General features: G+C 39.6%; 1 protein-coding gene across 4 annotated transcripts in view; it reads left to right on the forward strand.

Annotated features, from left to right (window-relative positions):
* LOC149158601 (uncharacterized) overlaps window positions 1–25,061 on the forward strand; it is a 384,530-nt gene that overhangs the window by 339,908 nt on the left and 19,561 nt on the right. For all 4 annotated transcript variants that reach the window (XM_089436264.1, XM_089436265.1, XM_089436266.1 and 1 more), the window contains 3 exons: window positions 14,632–14,683; window positions 14,783–14,899; window positions 15,008–16,039. In XM_089436264.1, coding sequence (XP_089292390.1) covers window positions 14,632–14,683; window positions 14,783–14,899; window positions 15,008–16,039 — 1,201 coding nt within the window. The remainder of the gene's footprint in view (window positions 1–14,631; window positions 14,684–14,782; window positions 14,900–15,007; window positions 16,040–25,061) is intronic.

Below are 25,061 nucleotides of genomic sequence, written 5' to 3' on the forward strand. Positions count from 1 at the left end.
CCCAAGTGCCAACAACTCCTGAATGGCTCACTCAATCTCATCCTTGTAGGCCTTGGGATGTCTGTATGGAGTGGTAATAATAGCCTAGCTCAAATCCCCTGGTAGGTGGCTTCCCTGGCGGTATGTCCCCAAACACTACCAGGTATCTGTCTAGGATGGCTTGTATGTCCGCGTGTGGTGGCTTGGGTTGACCCCCAACCTCAGAAATCCTCAACTCCACCGCCCACTCAATGTCACCATGCCTCAGGTCAGCCTCCATCCTGTGTGCTGAGACTGTCTGTGGAGGGTAAGAATGCATGCCCCGTAGAACAACCAATTTTCCATCCAGCCCTGTAAACTCCATCTCCAACTTCCTCTAATTAGTAGTGGCCCGACCAAAAGAATAAAGCCATTGGACACACATCACCACATTAGTGTCTGGTACATCCACCACGAAGAAATGGTCCATCATTGAATAGTTCCCCATGGTCACTGTCAAAGTCAGAACATATCGCGTACACTGCATGGTCCTATCCCCTAGCACAAGGATTGAGAAGACCTCAAACTCCTCAGTCATGATACCCCTCGTCTGGACCATTTGTGCATCGATGAAATTGTGGGTGGCCCCACAGTCCACCAAAATGGAGACATGGTGCCTCTCATCCTTAAAGTCAAAAATTTGGGTACACGTAAGGATGCAAGGACCCCTCCTGTTGGTGCGAAAGGGGCTCCCCCTAGTGGTGGAGGTGGTGGTGGTCCCCTCTCCACATGTGCCACGCTGTCATCTCCGCCCATCTCCAACTCTACGTCATCCTCCTGGTCACTGTCAGAGAAGACCTCAATGTAATGGGCCTTGCCCGCTGTGCATCTATGGCTTGGTGCCCAAGGTTCCTGACAAGTGAAGCATAGCTTCCTCCTCCGTAGGTCTCTCCTGGTCTCCTCATCCAACTGTCCATGCCCCTGGTTGGCTCTCGGTGGTGGAGCCCTAGTGTCTCTCCCCCTCTGTTGGAACACTTGTCTGGGTGGTATCTGCGTTTTGGCCCTGGGTAGAGCATCCTGCAAGTCTCGGGCTCTACCAACTGTGTCCTGCAAAGTGGTGGGCCTGTTGGACCTCACCAAACCCCTCAGTGGCTCTACTAGCCCCTCCAAGAACATGAAAACCCTCTTGGCCTCTGATAAATCGGGCACCATCACTGACAATCTCAGGAACTCGGAGATATAGGCCTCAACACTCCCAGTCTACTTGAGTCGTGTCAGCTCTCCAAAGTGCTCCTCCAGATCTCTCCTCTCAAAACGCTCCAATACCCTCCAGGTGAAATCCTCATAGGTCGTGACTCCCGCATGTCCCATAGTGGTTAATCCATGGAACCACCAATCATGGGCTTCCCCCTCTAAGTGCAGCGTGGCAATTTTGATTGCCTCCACCTCTATCATCTGGTTGAGGTAAAAATAAACGTCTAACTTCTCAACCCATGCCCTGGCTAAGCTCTTGGTCGAGCCATCAAAAGTTGGGAGGAATAATCTCCCCATCGTACATTGAAGGTCAGTGCCATGTGTAGCCTACTCCACTCTGCCCCTTGCTCCTATTGTTGTCCTTGAGTTGGTAGAAGTCCCTGAAGGTGATGGCCTCTCTGAAATTGGGCCCATAGGACTGACACTCCACAAAATAGTCCCCAATGGACATCTCCTCCTGCCCTTGCGGCCCTCCAGCACTAGATGTTAGAAATGTGGGAATGGTAGATCTGGGCGGTGTGCTGGAAATAAGTGGTGCGTTGGGTGGATTTGTTGCCTGATGGTGTGAAGTGCCTGAGCCTTCACCCAAATGGATTTCTCCCTAAATCCCTTTGCCCTTGTTGTTGTTGCAATTTTGCTTCCACAACTCATCAATGCCCTTAGACAGATCGTTGATGGCCTTCAAAAGATGTTGGGCAAACTCCTCTTCTTTACTCATCTTGTCTCCCCCATTATCCCCCATGTCTGGCCTCTCAACCTCCGGTTCAATGGTCACTGGATCAGGAGTGATTTGTAGCTGCCTTTCCTTGCTTCTATACTTGTACCTCCTATAAGTGACGTTTTGCTTATCCTCTGGTGTCATAGACTAAGTTGCTCCCACAGGCTGAGCCAAGACTATGAGCTCTGATACCACTGTAATATCCCTAAGGGATATTTACAATGATAAACAAAGCATACATAGCAAAAACACACACACAAATTTCACACAATATTAAACACCAAGAAAATGCCAAAATCTGCACTGAGCTGAGCCATTTTATTAAGATTAATGATAGGATATAATATGAGATTTGAAGGCATGCACCTGGGCCTACGTGATGAAATCAGCTGCACAAACACTAGGTAGTTGTCCCCAACAAAGCTTTGCACTGTTGGTTGCAAGAAATGGTTGCTAGGACCTCCTCTGGTGCTCAAAAAATTCTGGGGAATTAACCTTGGCCTCTCCTCCAATAACCCACCAAAACCTAACGAGTGTTTGGCCAAATGTTGACCTCGGAATTTCGGGCCAATTTCTCCTATCTCCCCTAGCTATTGGTTATTTTGACCCACCTATAAATGTCACTGTTGAAGGCTTCCAAAATGGTTGAGATATTCAGCAAATCCCCTTCCGGAACTCCTCCACAACTCTCAGCCCCAAACTCCTCTTCCTCCCAATGCCCCACGCGTGGCACAAAAAGGTACTGCGCAGGCCCGCGCAGTCCCTACTGATGAATGCTTGGCCCAGCCAATTCTCTCCAAAATGAGGCCCTAGAATTTCCTTAAATCTTAGCCCGGAGACCCAACAAATCTCTTGCCCCGCAACAACTCCTCCAATGACTGCATATTTTTCCTTCTTGCGTCCCACCTATTGAACCAGCTCCACAAATACGCTGAAAAGTCTACCAGATCAGATTGAAGGTGATGAAGGCTCCATCCTAGTGTTAGCACTCGAGGGCCACCGAAGCAAGGGTGAGATTATAACCTGAAAATCTCTTATGCTCAACAACATTTGTAGACTTGGCTTCCAGCTCAAGCGTGTTAGTCAAGGTGAATGTTCAAATAATCAAAGATGCTCCAAACTGAGTGCCTCCTATTTTGTCATTGTGCCTCCAATTTGCTCATGTGGGACCCAACCATTGATTCCCTTCATCCTTTCCTTCCAAGAGTGCGTATTTCCAAGAGGGGAGCGTATTCCCTCTTTGGTGTGGCGCCCACCATCCACTAACCATTCGATTTTTCCCTTTCTCCTATGTTGGGCTCTTGCCTTAGCTCCAAAACTTCAAGTGGGGTCCTGCAACCCACTTTTCCTAAGTGGAAGTATAAAATATGACAAAACTGGTAAAATTGATATTTCCCTTAGCAATATTGCTAAGTGGGAATATCACACTATGTACATCTTTATCTGCACATTCTTTGTCTGGTCATTGAGATTTTATGAATGTTTGCTAAAATATGATCAACATCTCTTTTGGCCTAAACCTTATAATGATCTTTTCTACGGAGTTGTCTTTGTTTGTAATCTTTCAGTTACTCATGTTTCAAACCGCACACCAACCTGAGCTTGCTACTTAAGCTATTGCTGTATAATTTCAAATTTCTTTCCGCTGAATCTTTTCATCATTCTTTTTACATTCATTTGAAGCTAAAGTTATTCTTTCTATCGATGCAACTTTGCAAGTGATGTCCCCAAATTTATGGCTGAATTTGTTCGATTACTTGCCAATAAAGGTTAAATGTTGGTAGCTGCGGTCTGTATTCTTCAATTATAATAGCCCACAAAATTAAAGAGAATGAAAATTCCAATTTGGATTTAAGTCAACTCAAAAATATAAAAGAGGGAAATTTTAAAATCTGAACTTATTTTGCCTCCAAAAGAAAAGTCAGCCCTCCAAGAAGTACAAGTCAGCTCAACAAAAAGACACTCCAATCACTAAATATTGCCATTCGTCCTCACCCATTTAGTGCAATTCAGATCAACAAAATTCATCTTTTTTTGTTCACACGTGGGAAGGAGAGAGAGAGCAAAAGGATGAAGTTTGACCTGCGTTAACCACCTAATCTTCTGGGCAGCAGACCAAATCTTTCTAGGCAGACTTCTGGGCAGCAGACCGAATTTTTCTGAGGCAGTTGCAGGAGGCCGAAATTTGGCCTATGTCTGAGTAGTTGACCACAGGTTGACTAAGGGTATTTGTGGGCAGTTTGACCATGTTTGACCTGTGTTAATTTGCTGGTCAGTTTGACCTAGTTTGACTGGAAAAATCAGATTGTATCTCTTGTTGAATTGGAAAATTTCTCTAAGAAAAGGTTGTTGGGTTTTTCCCTAGTTAGGGTTTTCCCAGGGTAAAAATTTGTGTCTCTTGTGTTTGGCTGTCTCTTCATGATCCTACTGCCATTATTGTTTTACAGTTAAGATTTTCTATGTATAATTGCTTAATGATGAATGTAACACAAGAAGAATTAATTAAGAAATCATTGGAAGTAATTGTCATATTAGAAGATCATGAAAAATCAACATGGGATCACAGCAAGGATAAGGGATCAACCATGAAACGGCCAAGGGTTCTGTTTGGATCTGTTTTAGGGCAAATCTGGAACAATTTTGATCCTGCTCTTGAGGCTTAATTTGATCTAAAGAGGATCTTATTCTTGAGGCAACAGATGTGAAGTCTCCTTTTAGGGCATCTTTGTGGCAGGCATATATGCCCTAGTTGTGGCATGCAAAGGACTATGAGAAGATCTTTTGTACAGGCTGAGCCCTAAAAGTTATCTGAAGCAAAGCTTGGATTATTGGCTATCTAATACAGACATTGCTATGAAGTTGCCTCATTGACAGTTTTGGTAAGATTTCTTAAGCCTGTTTCTACCTTTTGTTTGAAGCATTGGTGAACAAATTTTTCGAGACCTTTATTTGAAGAAAATTTATGGACCTGTTCTGAAGCTCTATATGAATTTGACTGAGGCCAAGTTCAGCCCTGGTTAGGGCAGACCTGAAGCCACCTTCAAAGGTCATCTTGAGATCACTCTATGGGTTATTTCGAGCTTGTCTACTTAGGGCAAATTTGAGGTAGATCTTAAAGTTGATCTTGTGGACCTTGACTTTATTCTTGTAAAACATTGGAACAAGATTTTGAAGTTATCTTTATAGAAGTCTGAAGATGACTATAATATCAGTCCTGTAGAAATTTGAAGCAGCCCTTCGAGGTCGCTTGTTGAGGCAGAATGGACATTGGATACACTTGTTTCAAGTTTTATGAACTGCTAGGGCATATTGATGATTGAATACATGCCCTCTCCACTAGCTTCATGATTTGAATTTGGAAGCAAGAGAATTCATGTTTTGATGTTTATCTCTGTGCTATGTTGATCATGCACAGGGGCAAAGTTCATTTTCTTATTGACAGTTGAGATTCTGGGGTTCTCTAATGTCCCCAAGAAGGACAAATTGTTGCTATTGCTACTATGTTTTTGAGGAGGCCGGGCTACTTGGTTTCCTAAGATCTGCCAAGTATTTTGTTTATGCCCTAAAAAAGGGTCGAAACCTCTAATCTGTGAACAAAACTTGTGCAAAAAAATTGCTAATGACTCTTCTGTAAAGGAAGTCTAGATCATGCTCGTGCCACGTGAAGATTGTTACTTTCTCATTTATTAAGGGTTGGTTGATGGAGCAAGTTCTCTTGTAAGATGCTATAGAGGACATTGGAATGCCATAGTCCTATTCCCTCCTTTGAAAACACCTTACTTTCATGAAGTATTCTTTGGAGATTTGTAGCTATGGCTTGACCTGCAATATTTTTTTGTTGTTGATGATAGTTGGAGGGTGTTGTTTCTTTACAGTGCTAGTTAATAAAGAAGTAGAATACAAGCCCTACAAAAGCTATAATGGATCATTAATCTTGATACATTTGCTTGGACTGATACCAAGATGGAACATCCTTGATTGATTGATGACATGATGGATTTCATCACATATGCAAAGCCAAATGGACTCTATGGCACATTCTTTTCCACTTCTGGTTTTGGACATTTGGACATGAAATTGATGAATTATCCCATCTATATTGGCTACAGCAAAAAAATTTGCACATGACAAAGTTTGTTGGATTTACAAAAGGTGTAGATGAAATTTGGAAATCTTAGGGTTTGTAAACCTTAGAAGACTAGAAGTCTTGGATGAGAAATCCCTAGAGTTTGTGGATAAAACCCTAGAGCTAGACCTAGATCGATGTTTCCGTTGAAAGAAAAAACCCCATCTCATGCCAGAAAGGAAAGAAAAGCAACATGCTGATGATGAGGACAAAGGATGGGCATTTCTAGCTAGATGAGATTGCAAATAGATTTCAATGGTTTCTACAAGAAGGCAAGGATCAAAAGGGATTTGTCAAATCCCTTCAATCCTTAGAACAAAAGATAAGTACTCTATATCTCTCTCTTCCTTGATTATATTTTCTTTATTATTAGTTAGACTCTTGTCTTTGTAGTATTTGCTTGGTTTTAATTGTTTCTTCCATGACCTCCTAGTGAGAATTGCAGGTACATTGTAAAGGCTTCGAAGGCTTTGGCAGTAGATGAAAACATTGGGAAGAACGAAGAAAAGCTTGTGACAAGAGGATTCTCCCATAGTGATTTGTGTTCAAGAGGGAGAAATTGTACAGACATCTAGAATTATGCCTGATGACTGGAAGAACTCCTAGTTCAAAGGGAGCATGAAGACCAACAAGTTTGAAGGATGTTGTTATGAATATAATTCATATAAAATAATAAATGTAAATATAAATATAATAATAATTAATTAACTAATATTTAGTTAGTTAGTAATGAAGAGGCATGTCTTAGAGACATGACCATTCATGAAAGGGCACCTCCCTAGGTATATAAGCGGGCCTTCATTGTAATCATTTCACACATCTTTTATACATTCAATAATTATTATACACAATCGCTACTTGTCCTACAATGGATACTTACATATTCCAGTTCCTTTGAATTATTTTGTTGCGTATACGAACTTTGTTCGTTACATTGGTATCAGAACCACATTCTCCGATCTTGGCCATTAGCCATTAAAGTTTTCATCAAATTTATTGTCGTGCAATTGAAGCATTTTGCTACACATTTGTTGGGGCTTCTTGAATTTACCGATTAGGCCTTTGGCCATTAAAAAAAAATAGAAAAAAAAATAAAAAGAAAAAAAAGTTACAAAAAATGGGGAAAAAAATAAAAATAAAAAATAGAAGTTATATTAAAAAAATTTAATAAAACAAAAGAAATATTATAAAAAAAAGAGGGAGGTCAACATACCTACAACCACAACATCGTCCAACAAACCTTCCACCACAGAATGTAGTTGCAACCTCCGCTTTGGTCCCCATAGCTCAACCAATGTTGCTGCCGAAATCTCCACCTTTGCCTTTCACAATCATGCAACTATCGTCAATTCCTTCTTCCAAACAACACTCCTGCGCTGTTGTTCTTTCCAATGTCGATGCCAATCCCTGGTCCTTTGCTACATCATCCTTTCCCATCGACACTCAGTCGATAATCGCTATCATCCATGCCATCCAGACCGCGATAATGACTTAGCTATTGCTGCCACTGCCATCAGAAAACGCCCTACTCATTGTCGCACATCTGATGCGTTATAGATCGCCTGACTAGTGGCTGACGCTGCAAACCTGCTGCGCTGCTATTTGCTGCCACACCAAAACAATCCAACAGCTAAACCGAGTTCGTTCGCAGCACGCGCCATTTGTTCGTCTGCCCTGCTGAAGCTACGACCACTAGCATACTTGTGAACCCCACCATTTGTCATCACTCACCTCGACAGTTGTGTTCATTCCCTGGACCGTCACGTTGTGAGCCACGTCCTACTCCCTCGTTGATTCGTTACATATCAAATTAAATCTAATCCCTCGTCAATTCCTTACATATCAAATTAACTCCAAAGTTTCCTCATTAAGAAAACAATAGTATTTTATTTGTTGACAAGTTAAAGTGCCATTGAAGCATTGAAGCTTATTATTGCTTGGAGCTTATTATTGTTGGTGAATAGAGACATAAAAGATATACTAATTGGTGCTCAAAAAAAAAATATATTAAAAAGGTCCAAATACAAGTGTTTGCTAAAATTTTAGAAGTTCTATATATTTTTATAAAAGTACTATATATATATATATATAAAGGAGTTTGAAGTACCAAAAAAAATTAATAAAAATTAAAAATTAAAAGGGTTATTGTTGACATAGAAATATCGACAAAACAAAGAAAGAAGGGAAGATGAATTCCACACAACAATCATTATTTGGACTAAATGCCCATTTTGTATAAACGAAATTGGATATACATATATTCAAAAAAATTGCAAATTAAGCTGCCCAACGTTTGGAAGATTATTTAGTACCGAAGAGTGTCAAGGTAATACATGGATACAGATAAAAAGATTAAAGAATTCACAAAGCTTGATCAAAAAAACAATGTTTCAGAAAAGAAATATAAATATCTCAAAGACATATTTTATAATAAGTCAAAAGAAAAGGACGAGGAAATTTTGCACCTAAGGGACCATAATAAAAATTACTTGAATAGATCAAGAAGTCCAAGGTTAAGAAGCAAAAATTAAAGCAAGAAAATGAAAGTTCTAAGAAAAAATTCAATGAGGATCTATCGAAGAAGGAAGAAGAAAATTTGCACTCAAAAACCCTTAACCAAAGGTTATTAGAACAAATTAAAAGTTTAAAACATGAGAAGGATACTAAGAACAAAGTCAACAATCCAAAAAGCGACCAACTTTTATGTCTAAGGTATCGTAACCAAAACATCCTTACGCAAATAAAGAAGCTTAAAAGTGACAAGAAGTCACTGAATGACAATTTAGAACAACTTACTCAAGAAGAAGTATTGAAGTCTCCACTCATAACAGTCCAAGTCGAAGATAAAGGAACAAATATTGATCCAGTCAATATCACATCTCAAGAAGAGGATAAATCAGTTAAGGTGAAGACGTACTCAGAAGTTGTAGTCCAAACAACAAAAAATTCAAGTGAAGATCTCACAATTAATCAAGCAATTTCTGAACCTGAAAAAAATCAGATGCCCCCAATAAAACAAGAAATCACCATGAACAGATTAGGGAAAAATCAAACCGCAAGAACTCCTTATCGACATCTGAATCACAAGAGTAGACTACTAAGTCAGTCTACACAATTGAACCATTCAAAACGGAAACAACAAATTTATGTTCCAAGGGATACTGAAGTTTGCAGAATCCAGTCCTATGATAATAATTCATTACAAATTTTCTGCGATTGGAAAATTCCACAGAGGATTAATCTTGGATGGTCAAATCCATTCTCAATCCAACAATTTGTTTTATCACTTAGAGGATCATATTGTCTTGTATCAATGAAGATTAAAATTTTGAGATGATAAGATATTCAAAACGGAAAAAGAGATCCAACCTTTTCATCAATAAGCTTTGAGGACAAAGCTTTTTTTATGAGGGGCAATGTTATGAATATAATTCATATAAAATAATAAATGTAAATATAAATATAATAATAATTAATTAACTAATAGTTAGTTAGTTAGTTAGTAATGAAAAGACATGTCTTAGAGACATCACCATTCATGAAAGGGCACCTACCTAGGTATATAAGCAGGCCCTCATTGTAATCATTTCACTCTTCTTTGGTACATTCAACAATTTTTATATACAATTACTACTTGTCCTATGATGGACACTGACATATTCAGTTCTTCTGAATTTTTCTGTTGTGTATACGAACTTTGTTCGTTACAAATGCCATGATGGAGAAAATTGTGCCCAAAAGAAGTCAGTGGTGACTTCCAAGTGGATCTACAAGTAGATGGCAACAGAGAGAAGTACGAAGCAAGATTCATGAGGATTCTCTTGGAAAAAGGGAGAGGACTATGAGGATACATTTGCTCCAGTTGTTAGGTACACTTATATTAGAACTATTATTGTTGTTGCTTTTATTATGGGTTGGAAATTACATTAGGTGGATGTGGAGACCACTTTCCTCAATGTTGTAATTGAGGAAGAGGAAGTGTACATAGAGCTACCTCAGGGCTTTCTGGTACATGAGAGGGAATCTCATGTCTGCAGATTGAAGAAAGCTTTGTACAGACCTCAGGCATGGTATTCTTGGATTAATGAATATTTGATGAATCTTGGTTGATCTTGTTATTATATGACTTGTTTCTGAAGGGAGCAGCAGTGGTAGGAGGATTTGCTTCTGTCACAGAGGGAGCAATCATGCCATGTTTCAATGTCAGAGGGAGTTGACCTCTAAGTTCTAGATGAAGGATCTTGGTTGAATACATTACTTCTTGGGACTAGAAGTATGGTAGAAGTCGGGTGAGATCTTCCTTATTCAAAGGAAGCATATTATTACAATCCTTTAGAGATTTGGGATGATGGATAGCCAGTCCATGGTCGCTCCCATGGTAACTAATATGAAGAAGCTAAGTGGCAGAGGGAGCAACCAAGATTGCAACAACAAGATTTGTTTGTGTGAAGCAGTTGTGGTGATGGATTCAGTGAAGGAGACCGGTTAGTTTATAGTTGAGTTAAGGCATGCGGCACATGTGTTGAGGTATTGACATGGTACATGTCTCAAGTGATGAAGTACACTTGTAGGCATATATAGATTCCGATTAGGTGGAGAGTGCCGAAGATAAGGAGAGCACATCAAGATGATGATTCAATTTGGATTATGCTTGGGCAAGAAGCATACATTTGTCACACTTAGGACTGCAGATGCCAAGTATATTGCAACTAGTTTGGCGAGTTGTGAAGCAATGTGGCTTCGGAAGCTGCTCGCGAGATTGCTTGATTAGATGTTGGAGACGACTTGATGACAGGTTGAAGCACATTGAGATCATGGTACCACCACATTCAGGGCATGGTACAAAAGGGAGCAGTGAGGCTCCAATGCATTTCTATGGATGAGCAGGTTGCTGACATTCTCACAAAGCCTCTATCCCAGGATGAAGTTTGTATACTTCAGGGACAAGCTTGGAGTGGTTGAGAATGCTTCCCTTGGTTAAAGGGAGTGTTGATGTTGTAGCATCAAGGGGTGGAGATTCTCCCTAGGTCAAAGGTATTGACTAAGGCATGGGTAGTCACTGAGCACCATGTAATGTGGCTAGGGAGATTGGCCCAATGAGCATCAAGGCCAGAGTGCTCCCTCGGTTACCTGACCATATTGCCAAGGGTTACTTGGCTAGTGGGTTGAGTGAGTGCCTCATAGCATCAGGCAAGTATTTTTACCATTCAATAACATGTGACGACATGTGGGAATGGTAAATGGGCCCAAGGTTTCACCATTTGTCAGGGGTTACCTGACATGGTTCCAAGTGACAACTTGGTGGGTTGGTGAAACAAGGACTTGTCTTGTGTCAGGGGTACCTGACTTGCCAATGGGCAATTGGCTTGTTGGTGACCAGATCCTTTGCAAAGGAGATGTGACTAGTGGGTAACTAGATCCCTTTGCATGATGCTAATGCGGGATGCTTTCCATGTGGTTATGGAATGGAACATGAGTGGATTTATACATAAATATAGCTAGTGTTGATTTTTATAGGGTCTTCTATACTGATAATTACTTCCAATGATTTATATTTATTTTCACTTTCTTATCCATTATTTCATCATTAAGCAATTACACAGAAGACAATAATATAATATTTATGACAGTAGGATCATGAAGAGACAACCACACTAAGAACACAAGATTTATATCCTTGGAAAACCCAAATGGGGGAAAACCCAACAACCTTTTCCTTAGAGAAATCATTAAGTTCAATAGAGATACATCAGTCAAACACAAGGTCAAACATACCAACAATATAGCTAGGTCAAACCTAGACCAACTGCCTCCTAGTTAAGTCGAGCCTGATCACAATTTCAATTTGCTTCTTTATCCATGAATTTTGGTCTTGTAGATTGATTAGACTTCAGAGATTCAGTCCCACAACCCATCCATTTTCACCCAGGATTTCAATCCTGCAACTCGTCCTTCTTTACGAAAGATACGTCCTTTTCAATAGAAAGTGTGCCTCAAATAAGCTTCCTTTTAACCTTAGATCCGTCTCTTTCTTAGCCTCAGATTAGACTTCCTTTTCTACCTTAGACTCATCTTATCGTGTTGCCTCAGGATATATGAATTCCTTGCCTCATGAGAAGATCGAATGGCATACACACACACATAATCATGCAAGCTGAATGGGTGCCTCTACGCTCGGGTTGACTTGACTAGGAGGAAGGCCGACTTGGCTTTTTAGAGCCAAAAATACAAATTTCCTCCCTTTAAGAATCGACATGAAGAACATGTCATCTATTTTTCTCTTTTGTCAAGGTCATGAAGAACATGCCTTATTTATTATTTCAAATACATCAAGTTAAAACATTAATTATTGAAGGCTGACCATAGCTGCAAAATTCAACACTCCCTCTAGCTAAGGAGGTATTCCTAGTGACTATCTAGATGTTCTCATGTTGACAAATTTCTCTAAGAAAAGTTTATAACGAATCATCATCACTTTTCAATCACCATAATCGGTTCAACAACTGTGACACATGGTAAATCAATAGCATCAACCAATTACCATAATCTGGTCAAACATCTTTGACACATGGTAATTCAACAACATCAAGTTACCATAATTCAGGTCAGCCTATGGTATACCCCCACCATAATCCGGGTCGGTACTTCAGACACATGGTACATCCTCACCATAATTCAGGTCAATACATCAGACCTATGGTATATCCTCACCATGATTCGGGTCAGTACTTCAAACACATGGTACATCATTTACCATCACCTAGTCACCATAATTCGGGTCGGTATCTGACACATGGTATCCAGACTAGTCTTGACCCACCATCATTTAAGTCGATATCTTTGACACATGATGAATCTCCAAAGGCCACACTCTCACTGAGTAATTCGGGGCCTGATGCTAAACAAACCTGATGCTCCAAGACCATTCTTTCTCATTTGGGTCAATATACTAGACACAGGAAAAATGACTGTCCTCTGCTGGACCATTTTCCCTAATTCGGCTCAACATAGTTGACACATGGTGAATGTCAATTCATGATTTTATCAGCGCTCCCTCTCTATGAGAGAGGCATTTTCAATAAGTACAAGCTTGTTCTTGAAGTATATTTAGACTTCATCCAATGTGGGGATCTAGGCAGTAAATTGTTTTCCAGATGCCGGGAATCAGTTTTGAAAGGAAGAGCGAGCTTCTAGTGCGAGTGCAGGATCACCAAAGGAGTGCAAGATCAGTCAGCTCGAGATCCAGTCAACCAGTGCACATTTCCAGTCATCAGTGCGCAAAGCAGAAGGGAGTGTGAATTACTGGGGGGAGGCTGAGTTGGGTTTTTCAGTGGAAACAGTGAGTTTCCAGGTCAATCTGCCAGTTGAAGTAGTGGAGATAATTTTCCGGAACTTTGCAAGTGTTTGGAAAGTATATCATTGTACTCTCCATATTTGCTGGAGAATAATAAAATAAACCCTCAAATGCTGCACTGGTTTTCCTTTCAGGGTTTTTTCCGGGGACATTTAGGCCAAAATAATTGTGTCAAATTTTTATGCGTGTACATCTATTTCTCAGTTCCTGATTTTACCTCCGCAGCGTATTTCATTTGTGAAGAATGGATCAGTGAGTTATTTGTTATTTGCGATAGACAAATAAACTGCTAATCAGTTAAGAGAATAATTTCCAGTTGGTGCATTTAAGGAAATTTCACACATGCTTCACTTCTGTTGTTAGTGGAGGATAGGATATAGCAAAACCAATCAATTGAAAATTGACAGTTGGAGGAGGCCTTGATGGAAGAGGTGCCAAAACCATGAATTTAAGGTGCAGACACTGAAAGATATCTCTGGCTGGTTGGACCATATGTTCTTGTATCTTGTCTACCATGCATATTGAAAGTGACAATATACATTATCCTATGAATAGCTTCACCTTAAGATATTTGGGGTGTTTAAACTTAACAACTCTGAAGAATTGGCCATAGCAATTTTCTATTGATCAATAGAAAATTGACAGTTGCAGGAGGCCTTAATGGAAGAAGTTGTAAATGCCAAAGCCATGCATTTAAAGTGCAGACGCTGAAAAATATCTCTGGCTGGTTGGACTATATGTTCTAGTATGTATTCTGCATTGTATCTTGTCTGTTACACATTGAAAGTGACAATATACATTATCATATGAATAGCTTAACCTTAAAATATTTGGGGTGTCTAAACTTGCAAACAACTTTGAAGAAGTGATCATAGCAATATATATATATATATATATAATTCGAATGCGAAGAAAGAAAGCTGAGTCGTTGTTACAAGCTTTAAGATTTATCCTATAAATAGGTTACCCACAACATTTACTAGTACAAGTTATCAAACTTCCAAACTATTTCGATGGATAAAGTTTGAAAATATTTATCGTATATTGGAATGAGTTCAGAGATCTGCCTAAGAATCTCCTTAAATACGTAATTTTTAGGAATGCATACATCGTATCATCTAATTATGATTGCTGAAAACATGGATGTCAACCTAACATTTTAAGTACTGCCAAATCTAACGAGAGTTCTTTACTGGATATTTCCATCCTTGGAATTGGCAGTTATCGACGCATTGTCACACCTGTTAAGGGATCCATGTGCAGACATCACCAGGTACTTCCATTCATTTTATCGAATTCTGTTCACATGTATGATTTTTTGGTTTAAGAACACGATATTGGCAGCATTAACTGTTGAAAAATTTCCTTTCAGTGTTTTGACTATGAGAATTTCATGGAAATTAATTCAAGACGGCCTTCATGGCGTTGCCCTTATTGCAATAGATCTATAAGCTGCCCAGATCTGCGGATTGACCAAAAGATGTTAAAGGTATCATTCTCTGTTTTCTATTGTTATGGAACAAGGAACTGCCAGCTTAACTTTGGTTAGCATCTGACTTTAGTATCATCTAACAATTATTCTTCGAAAATTGTTCAGGTGTTGAAGGAGGTTGGTGAAAATGCCTTAGATGTGCTGATATCTGGAGATGGATCTTGGAAGGCTATAACTACAAGTGATACCATGAAAGATCTGTCATGCGAGGACAATGATATGGATACAAATGACACTCTGGTTAGCAGGGACTCTGAAGGAAAAGGGAGCATTGTGAATAATATTGTTGACTTAACAATTGAGGGGAGTGAAAGCCATGGGGATGATATTTTGGGGCATTCCTTTGCTTCACAGGGTTCTGCTAGTATCTCTTATGCTGGGCGTAAGGGCAGAGATATCAGTGACACAGAGGAAAGGAAACCTGATCCTGAAACCTTGAGGAGGATTTGCATTGGTGATCCACTGCCTAATAGTTTATTGGGCAATACCAACGCACAGCCAAGCAGCAGATTCAATCCACAAGTTGTGGGAGATGCCCTGGCAAGGGAGAGAAGTCAGTTTTCTATGTCTAGTGGAGTCAGCATGAACTCCATGCCTAGGCGGGAGCGCCTTCGTACTGGGGTTACTGATAGTTCATTTGCCCCTGTACTAACTGATGCAGTTACTCCTGCACTTAATAGAGCACCTGTTGATTCCCAGGATTTGACTCAAGCCGGGAATCTATTACAAAGTTTGTCTTCGACGAGACATTTTTTGCCTGCTGAAAATCGTGATTTGCAATTGGCGCATTCTATGCATGGGACTTCATCTGTTAGCACTGAAGCTGAGAGACACCCAAACAGATTTGTAAGTAGAGCACCAATTGCAATTCAGGCTTTGCCAGCACAAACTCAAGTTGCAAATTCATTTACAAGGCCAAGAAGCAATCCGCTCCGACCAAATTCTGCAACACAAGTTGGAGGCTCTTCAAATAATATTCAACAAGTTGCTCCATTGGCATCCTTGAATACGACCTTTGATACAGCATTTCAGGCTGACCTGGAAAGACAACAGTTGCTTTCAAGACAGCATCCAAATCTGCAGTCCATTTTAGAGCTTCCGGCATCTCCACCAATACCCTTCCAGTCACAGTCGCAGGTATATTTATTTTATAAGAATTTCTGACCTATGAAAAACAGAAGCCTGATATATATAGTGAATCACATCTGATACCTTAGTATTTGTTATTGCTACTTGTGCCCTCTCTCTCTCTCTCTCTCTCTCTCTCTCTATATATATATATATATATATATATATGATTTGCTTGTGATATCTTTACATTTATGTCACTTGACACATATTGGTGGACTTTTAAGTGATGGTCAATAGCAGTCAAGTCTATTCATGAAAGACCTGGATGCTTATAAAAAATAGCCGGATTTTTAGAATCTCCAAGAATTGTATAGATTTTGTTATCAACCCAAAGGGTTCATAACACCATTCATTACGAACTAATCAAGTTGCCTTTGGGGTGGAACTTGAATTCAAGGAACAGCTAAAAATTGGTCAGTCTGCCTACCTACAAATTTCAACTTGAAGCCTAAGCCACCAAAATGTAAAGAAAACTTGAAAAGTAATGCCCAGTGTGCTACCTCCCTAACCTATATTTCAAATGTTACAAAGTCCTTTAAGAAAGTGCAACCCTAGGGGCTTTTAGGAAAATTGTCTAATGTCACTACAATAATACTCCCTCTTGCATTAGGCTGGTTCTTTTTTGGCATAAAGGAGGAAACCTAGAAAATATTGCTTTTGATGTTTTCTTGAATGAGATGGATGATGGAATTTATAGAGACTAGTACCTATTAGCTTTTGGATACATAGGATACATATTGAAATGAGTACAACAACAATTATGAAGTCCGAAACTAGTTACATTTTCAACACTTCCTCTTGACTAGGGAGGTATTCATAATTATATAACTAGTACAAAATTAGATCTCAAACTGAAGAGTTCTCACAAGAAGAGTTGGATTGATAAGCCATACTGTAAGCATCATCATTATGACCAGCACTGTCTCTGAGGCCTAACTAGACAAGCTCTTCTTTAATCAAGAGCATTATTCTGGGAGGCTTTACGTGTGATACTGCACTACCTCTACAAGGTACATACCCCATCCGGATGTCTACAAGGTATGTCCTTTTAGGACTATTCTTATCTTGGATCTCCAATCCTGAGTCCTCAAAGAATATCAGTCCTCTTCGACCACTCTTCTCTTGGATACCTGTCACATCCTCAAAGAGTGTCGGTACCTTTCCTTTCTTGGATGTTTTATCCTCAAGGAAACCACAGATGCTTATCCAATCCTCTATCATTCTCTCTTCATCACCTAAAGAGGAGAATGCACATGTGATGTCCAACATCACTCCCTCTCAACTAGAGAGGACATCCCTATTCTCCTTTAATCTTGAGAATAGAACCTTGCTCCTATACAAGGAGACTCCTTTACTCCCTCTCAAAATCAAAGATCTAGACTTCCTTTCTATTTGGGAAGTCACCATCACAAGCCTTACAACTTGTCTTCACAAGAGCATTAGCTACTAGTTCTTCATAGTTGCTTGGCTCTCTCTTTTCTCTGCATCATCGAGCTTTCTTTCATTCAAGGTATCATGGAGCCACTTCTCTCTTCAATCTTGTGATAGGATCCAGGTCACCTTTCTTGCTTATCACTTTCATCTTTAACATAAAGGCATTGCACTGAGCCTTCCTAAACTACAAGCTGACCATGGGTTCCTTATGAAAGTGATCTTCTTTGACCTTCAGGTTATCTTCTCGCACAGCTACCTTTCAATCCCAGGATGGACATATCTTGAATTCATAGTTGCCTGGTACCAGATATTGAGCTTCCCTCAATATTCTTCATACATTTCATCCATACAATTGAACTTGCCTCAACTGTCATCACGAATTCTTGCAACATACTTCCAGGTAGCAAAATAATATGTTAATCAGATAACCAAATCATAAAAAAATAGACTTACCTCACCATGGTGACCTTCTCATCAACCACCTCCACTTGAAATTTCCTTCATGCATCAGAGTGCCCAAGGATCGAACTTGATTACCAGGTTACAACTTTTCTTTTGGAGACTATACTGGATGTTAATCATTATCTTACATATTCTAGAGAATGTCTTAATCTTTTGTACATCCTTAAGTAATTCAAATTCTATTTTTTCTCCAACATCATAGATACTCAAGCATAATTTTATAACTAACTTTCTTCCATAAGATTTTTGTACATATGAATCTTATCCAAAGTTTATCATGCATTCCTATGCTTTTATCCAATCACCTAGCTATATGACCCTGCAACCTGACCCATTGCATTCCTTCATCCCTTCAACAGTATTGATTCCACATTACATGGAATGTCTACTTTCCTTGTCATGATGCTTTTCCCAAGGACCTTTTATAATGAAGGTCCTTCCAGGATCATGATGATCCAATTAGGCAATATGACAACTTCTAACATGATGTTAGATAATCCTTGGATGAACATTATGCAAAATGGTTTATCTATCTATCTAGATTATTTCTATAAAGCAACTCAATCATGTAAATTTCAAAATATGCCACTATCATATGCTTTCTTTCTATGATGCAAAACACACTATCCTAAAAGAAAGATTAATTTTCATAAAGAACCTGACAATCTGTGAACCTTCTTCTGTCAGAAAATCAAGAAGGCAAAAATATTTTCTTAGTTAGATAATTACCTGTGATTCATTTATATTTATGTTCTTCTTTTATCTTTTAGTTCATCAAGCAATTACCAAAACAATAACATAAGGACAACAAATGTAGGTGGACAGCGAGGGCAAAACCCCTATCTAGGGGAAGCCCAGTCAACAATTCTTCCTTCAATAGTTTCTTGAGATAATCCAAGGCTCTAGACCCAGACAAAGACTCCCTCCACACCAAGTCAGCCCTCAATCCTTCTTGCAGATGACAACCCTTCACAAGCAACTTCAACCTACCAGCAGCAGCTTCTACCATACTTGGAGAACTTCAATCTCCCTTGATACACCTCGGAACTGAGTGAGAGTTGTCCCAAAATTTCGACCTTGAGGTCTTTAATCTTCCTCCAGAAACTCGCACTCCTTTCCAGCCCTTTCTCAACTTCGTACTTTTCCAGCTTCCAGCTTCAAAAATTGAACTATGTGAGAGATATTGAGATAATCCAAATGAATTCGAACTACCTTTTATTTATAGCCTTCTAGGGAGGTCGAATTACTTGTCTTGAGGCCGACTTGGTGTGGAGGAGACTAAATTCATTTTTTACTCAAAAATAATTCTTTTTACATGATTTGAAAGCCCAAGAAGGGTCTCTTTTAATGTACAATGACTCTAATGACTCAGAATAAATCCTAAAAGTCCTCAATGGGACTTTGACTTAAAACATGATGACCCAAGCATGAAACCCATGCTTTAATAAGTCATAGAAATAATAATAAAAATGTTTTCTTCATTCTTTTGATAAGTACATCTCAAATACATTTATGAAGACCGAACCTAGTTACAAATTTCAACACTCCCTCTTAACTAGGGAGGTATTCATTAGTACAAGTACAAGGAAAATCTCAGAACACATGAACAATGAAGAATTTTAGGCACCACAATGCCATGGACTAGATTCTTGACCAAGGCAATCTATCCAGGTGGGAGTAAGATGGACTAAAGCTTTCAGCCTCTCTAGGTACCATCAGGCTTACTTATTAACCATCAACCCAAGGATTTAGGAGCGTATTTGAGGTTAGAGCTCCATGACCAACACCACCCTCCCTACTTCGGGAACTAGACATCAACACAAAGTGTCGGCCAGATGTCCTCCTATGCAATGTCTCACACACAAATTCTTGACTTCTCGATTATTCCAATCGGTAACAAATGCTCCCCAATTAAACAGGTCGGCAACAAATCTCTACAATCAAACTAATCAACAACCCTAAGCATGTAAAACATGCTATCCAACCTTTGAGAGATTTGCATGTTCAAACACAACCCTAATTAGTAACAAACCTTCAAATGTACATAAATAGATACAAACCTTTGGGGTCTTCTAGACAACTTGATGTTGCTTCTCAACTTTCCACGGTAGGACTTAGAGCTTTCCAAATTAATCTTGACAGAAGATTCCTCAACCACACAGCTTCCTTTCCTACTTTTCATGCAGCAACATATTCTACAAATAGATCTGACTCTTCTTATTTCAACAACCCTTCAAAATTCATTCTCCAATTTCTTCTTTCAAGGTATCCATCATGACTATGATATGACCTCCCTCTCAATTAGGGAGATCCCTTTTGTCCATGCTCCTTCTTAACATAGGGAGATTTCTTTCATTCATGCTCCCTTTTTAACATAGGGGACTCAACTTCTTTTCTACGACATCGGAGAATATTTCATGGCTTCCATTCTTCTTATCAGAGTTATCATGATCATCATGATTCTCATCATGCTTATCATATCAACTTACTTTAAGAACCTGTTCACCATCTTGAAGATTATGTACCTGCACAACTTAGATAACAAGTACAACCAAATCTATAGAAACATGAAGTTAACCATATCAAAATCATGGAAGCATTCAACTTTATATATCAGATTCCCAAACTCAATTACAAACAAGATATACATACACTTTAACTTCTTGCTAGGGTTTTTTTCATAAACCATAGACTACTTCATCAAGACTTTGAGTTTGAGCATAAAAACTTTCATTACATATAGGGTTTCAATGTTTCTGTCAGAGGTGTCACATACCCTATTATAACATATTTCAAACCCGAGAAACAAGTCAAACAAATATAGATCGACAATGTATCTAACAACTTTTAGAATTCATATGTTAGACTTCCTACTAAGATTTCATACAAACCCTAGATTTCATACATGAGATTCAACAATCAAAACCAATCACAGCGTAATCAACAACATGACTAGCTTCTACTAGGATTTGTTGTAAACCATAGATTTTACGTATTCCCAATCAACCATAACTCAAATTCAGATTTCAACAATCTCCTACAAATATTATCACATTGTCATCATATACCAAATATTTGGACTTCTACTAAGGTTTAATTACAAAACCCTAGAATTCACAAATACTATTGTCCTAGAGAATCAAACTTCGACTAAGGCTTAGATCCAAACCCTAGGACTCATGACCATCAACAATTAGGTCAACTCATACATCTAGGATTCCATCATCATGCACAAGCATATCATAACATGTGTTAGTCAAACCCAACTACACAAATATTAATAAGAGTTAGACATATAACAAACTTGATTAGACTAGGGTTTGATCGGACAAACACATACATGCCAAGGATTTCATTTCTAGGACATTATAAGGTCTTGCTTATACACCCTACCAAACCCTAATGATCTAGGGTTTCAATACAAGACATAGCAAACCCTAAATTACCAATACTTCAAAGGTTCGGGATTTCAGACATTACCATTCAACCCTAACAAGTTAGGGTTTCCATAACCATACCAAAACCCCAAACATGACTTCATCAAAACATCAAACATTTTCTTTCAACAATAACCCTAAGCAGGTTAGGGTTTCACACATAATCATCGACATACCCTTAAGTTAGGGTTTTTCACAATGAACCTTTCTAGGGTTCCACAAGAGTAATCAAAGATATGAGGAGGGTAGATTTATCTAATGATGAATCACCCAATCAAGAATCTTTAAGATTCAAGAAAGCTAGACAAAAAGATGTTAGTAATAGTTTATCAAGAATGAATATGGAGAGAGCAAAACTTGTAATTCAAAACATACCTCTTGTTTCTTAACAAACCTTGTAATTCCAATGCTTTGTTTTTGTGAGGCCTTCTTCCTTGAGTCTTCAACAAGTTTTCCTAAACAAGGAAAATAAGAGTAGAAATGTGATTAGTATTTAATGCAAACAAAACTAGATAAGTAAGGAAAACTAAAAATGAAAATGGTAATAAGATACTTATCTTTGGAGGTTGATGATGTGAAAATTCTATCACTGCAACAACTGATTTATTTTTCCTACTTATTTCCCAATAAGTTATTTATGAAAATCCTTCAGTAAACACTAAAATAAATTTTGCTGCAGATATCACACCATAATACAGAAACAAATACATGCACAAGAATTAACACATCGACACAATATTTTGGACAATCAGTGCCCGGAAAAACCCCATGTGGGAAAACGGTGCAGCAAGGGAGGATTTCATTATTCAGCAATTCTTCAGTACCACTAGGTGCCAAACTAGCTTACCCAACAGAGAGAAAATTCTTCAGCACTTCCCCCAGTCTCAGCGTCAGCCTGGCTGACATTTGTGCAGCTCCTAGATCCTCTGTGTCAGCCCCTACCTCTTTGTGTTAGCACTGGGCCTCTCTGCGTCACCCACGCAGGCCCTCCAGTGGTTGCGCAGTCTGCAGCCTCTGCGTCTGCCTCTTCAACCTCTGCATTGTTCCCCTGGTGTTGTTCCTGACTCGTTCTGTACTTGCTGCCTCTTGCTGCTCTCCAAACCACTAGTTCGAATTTCTCAGCTAACCCCGTCCAGAAATCGAACTGACTGGTCTCCCTCAGTGTGTTCTCCAACTGACCCTCAAGCCTCTTCTTATACTTTTCCTGTTGGTCCTTCAACAGCCGAAATTAAATCTTTAATCAATGGCTAAGATTAGATTTGGCTTGATCCATGACTTTTGGAATCTTCTAACCCAGTTTTATATTAATACCCATTAATATTTTACTTTTCCTAAGTTTAGACTTAGGAACTCCATTAAAATTATTAATTATTTTAATATCTCCCAAACCAATTAGAATCTGGCCAAACCATTTCTGGGTCTTGGAGATCTCATGTGCTTTAGCCTCTCCACCAATTTAATAGCTAGAGCACATCTGATGCTACCCCAAATCAACAGTCCCTCTTAGCGAGGACTGTGCTCTAGTAATACTCCACACTGAGCATTACTCTGATCATACGGCATCGGTACCTGTGCTAATGCTAAGCCTCCCTGCCTAACATCCTCTGCACTGTTGCATCCTATATTGTTGCCCATGGCTCTATCACTGCCACTACTACATCTGTACGGCAGCTCCCTCTGCATCTGTGCTCCTGCTGGTCCATCTTCCCAACACTGCATATGCACTGCAAACTCCTTCTCATAATGTTGCATCATGTTGCTGCTAACTGCTACTGTACTACAACATCATACCCATTTCTGCTACTGAAATGGATTCTTTATCATCCCCATCTTCTCCCTGAAATAATCAAACTTGGTTCTTCCAAGGGCCTTGGTAAGGATATCTGCCACATGTTCTCCTATAGGAGCGTAGCTCAACTGTACAGCTCTGTATTGGACACAGTCTCTGACAAAGTGACACCGGATATCAATATGCTTTGACTGATCATGAAACACTGGATTCTCAGAGAGCTTGATGCAACTCTGATTAACACACATGATCCTGGTCGCCTCCATCTTTCTTCTGAATAGGTTCACAAGCATTTTTCTAAGCCATATAGCCTCGCATGAAGCTGTGCTTGTGGCCATATATTCTGCCTCAGCTGAGCTCAAAGCCACGGACTTTTGTTTCCTACTGCACCAGGAGGTCATTCCTGATCCAATGTTGAAACAGTATCGAGAGGTACTTTTCTGATCCACTAAACTTCCTGCCCAATGTGCATCAGTAAACCCACTCAATCTGATATTCTTACTCCTGGTGTACAAAATTCCATAATCGACTGTTCCCTATAAATACCTGAGAACATGTTTGGTTGCTGCCCAGTACGCCCTCTTTGGCTCCACCATGAACTGACTGAGGGTGTTGACAGCGTAGCAAATGTCTGGCCTGGTATTGACTAGATACATCGGGGACCCTATGAGTTGCTTGTATAAGGTGGGATCAACATCTTTGTCTTCTGATGCATCAATCTTCTTCCAGTTGGTTATCATTGGAGTAGCCATGGGTCTACAGTCCTCCATCCTGAATCTCTTCAGGATTTTTGTAGCATATCTCCCTTGCCCAAGGAAGATCTCCCCCTTTTGCTTGCCAAACTTCCAACCCTAGGAAATAATGCATTCATCCCAAATTCTTCATGTCGAACTTCGTGGCTAGATTCTTCTTGCAGTCCCCTATGAGCCTGGATGATCCTGTCAGGAAGAGATCATCCACATATAATACTAAGATTAGAGGCTCATTCTCTACAACCAGATAGTAGAGATTTGGATCTGCGTCGCTCTTGACAAATCCCATTTTCTGCAAGTAGCCATTGATTTGCCCATACCACGCTCTAGGTACCTGTTTCAGCCCATACAAGGCTTTCTTCAATCTGCATACATGTGACTTCTTCTAATGTGTCTCAAAGCCCTCTGGTTATTCAATGTATACTTCTTCAATCACACCATTCAGAAATGTCATTTTGACATCCATCTAATGAATCTCCCACCCCATCTGCGCTGCAAGAGATATCACTGTTCTAATCGATGTATACCTGGCTACCGGGGTGAAGGTCTCTTCGTAGTCAACTCCTTCCTTCTGAGCATACCCCTTAGCCACAAACTTGGCTTTGTATTTCTCAACATTGTCGTCTGCAGCGTATTTAATCTTGTAGATCCATCTCGAACCTACCACTGATCTGTCTTGAGGCCTTGGCACTACCTCCCAGACATCGTTCACCATTATGGAGTTGTACTCCTCTACCATCGCATCTAGCCAAACCTAATGTTGAGTTGCCTCCTGAAAACTGGCAGGCTCCCCATCCTGAGCTACTAATGCCTGATATCTATCTGGTTGTTTTTGCTCCCTCTTATTGTTCCTTGGTGCATCGATGAAGTCCTCTGCATCTCGCAGAATCTGACGAAGTTCCCTGCTCGTTCTTCCTCTACCAGCAGGTGCTTTTGTTAGCTCCTCCTCATCCTGTGATTTTTCCTAACCCAGGAAGAATTCTTTTCTTCCATTGGTTGAAGAGGTTTGACCAACGGTTCCTCTTTTGACTGCTCCTCGGAAGGCATTTCTCGAGATTTTCTAAAATCCCTATCTTCCATGAACTTCACATCTCGTCGAACTACTACCTTCTTGCTCCTTGTAAGATAGATTATGTATGCCTTAGTGTTCTCTC

This window comes from Pinus tabuliformis, chromosome 5_2, assembly GCF_031772625.1.
Source record: "Pinus tabuliformis cultivar Carrire ecotype Pingquan chromosome 5_2, CPIR1, whole genome shotgun sequence".
Classification (NCBI taxonomy): domain Eukaryota; kingdom Viridiplantae; phylum Streptophyta; class Pinopsida; order Pinales; family Pinaceae; genus Pinus; species Pinus tabuliformis.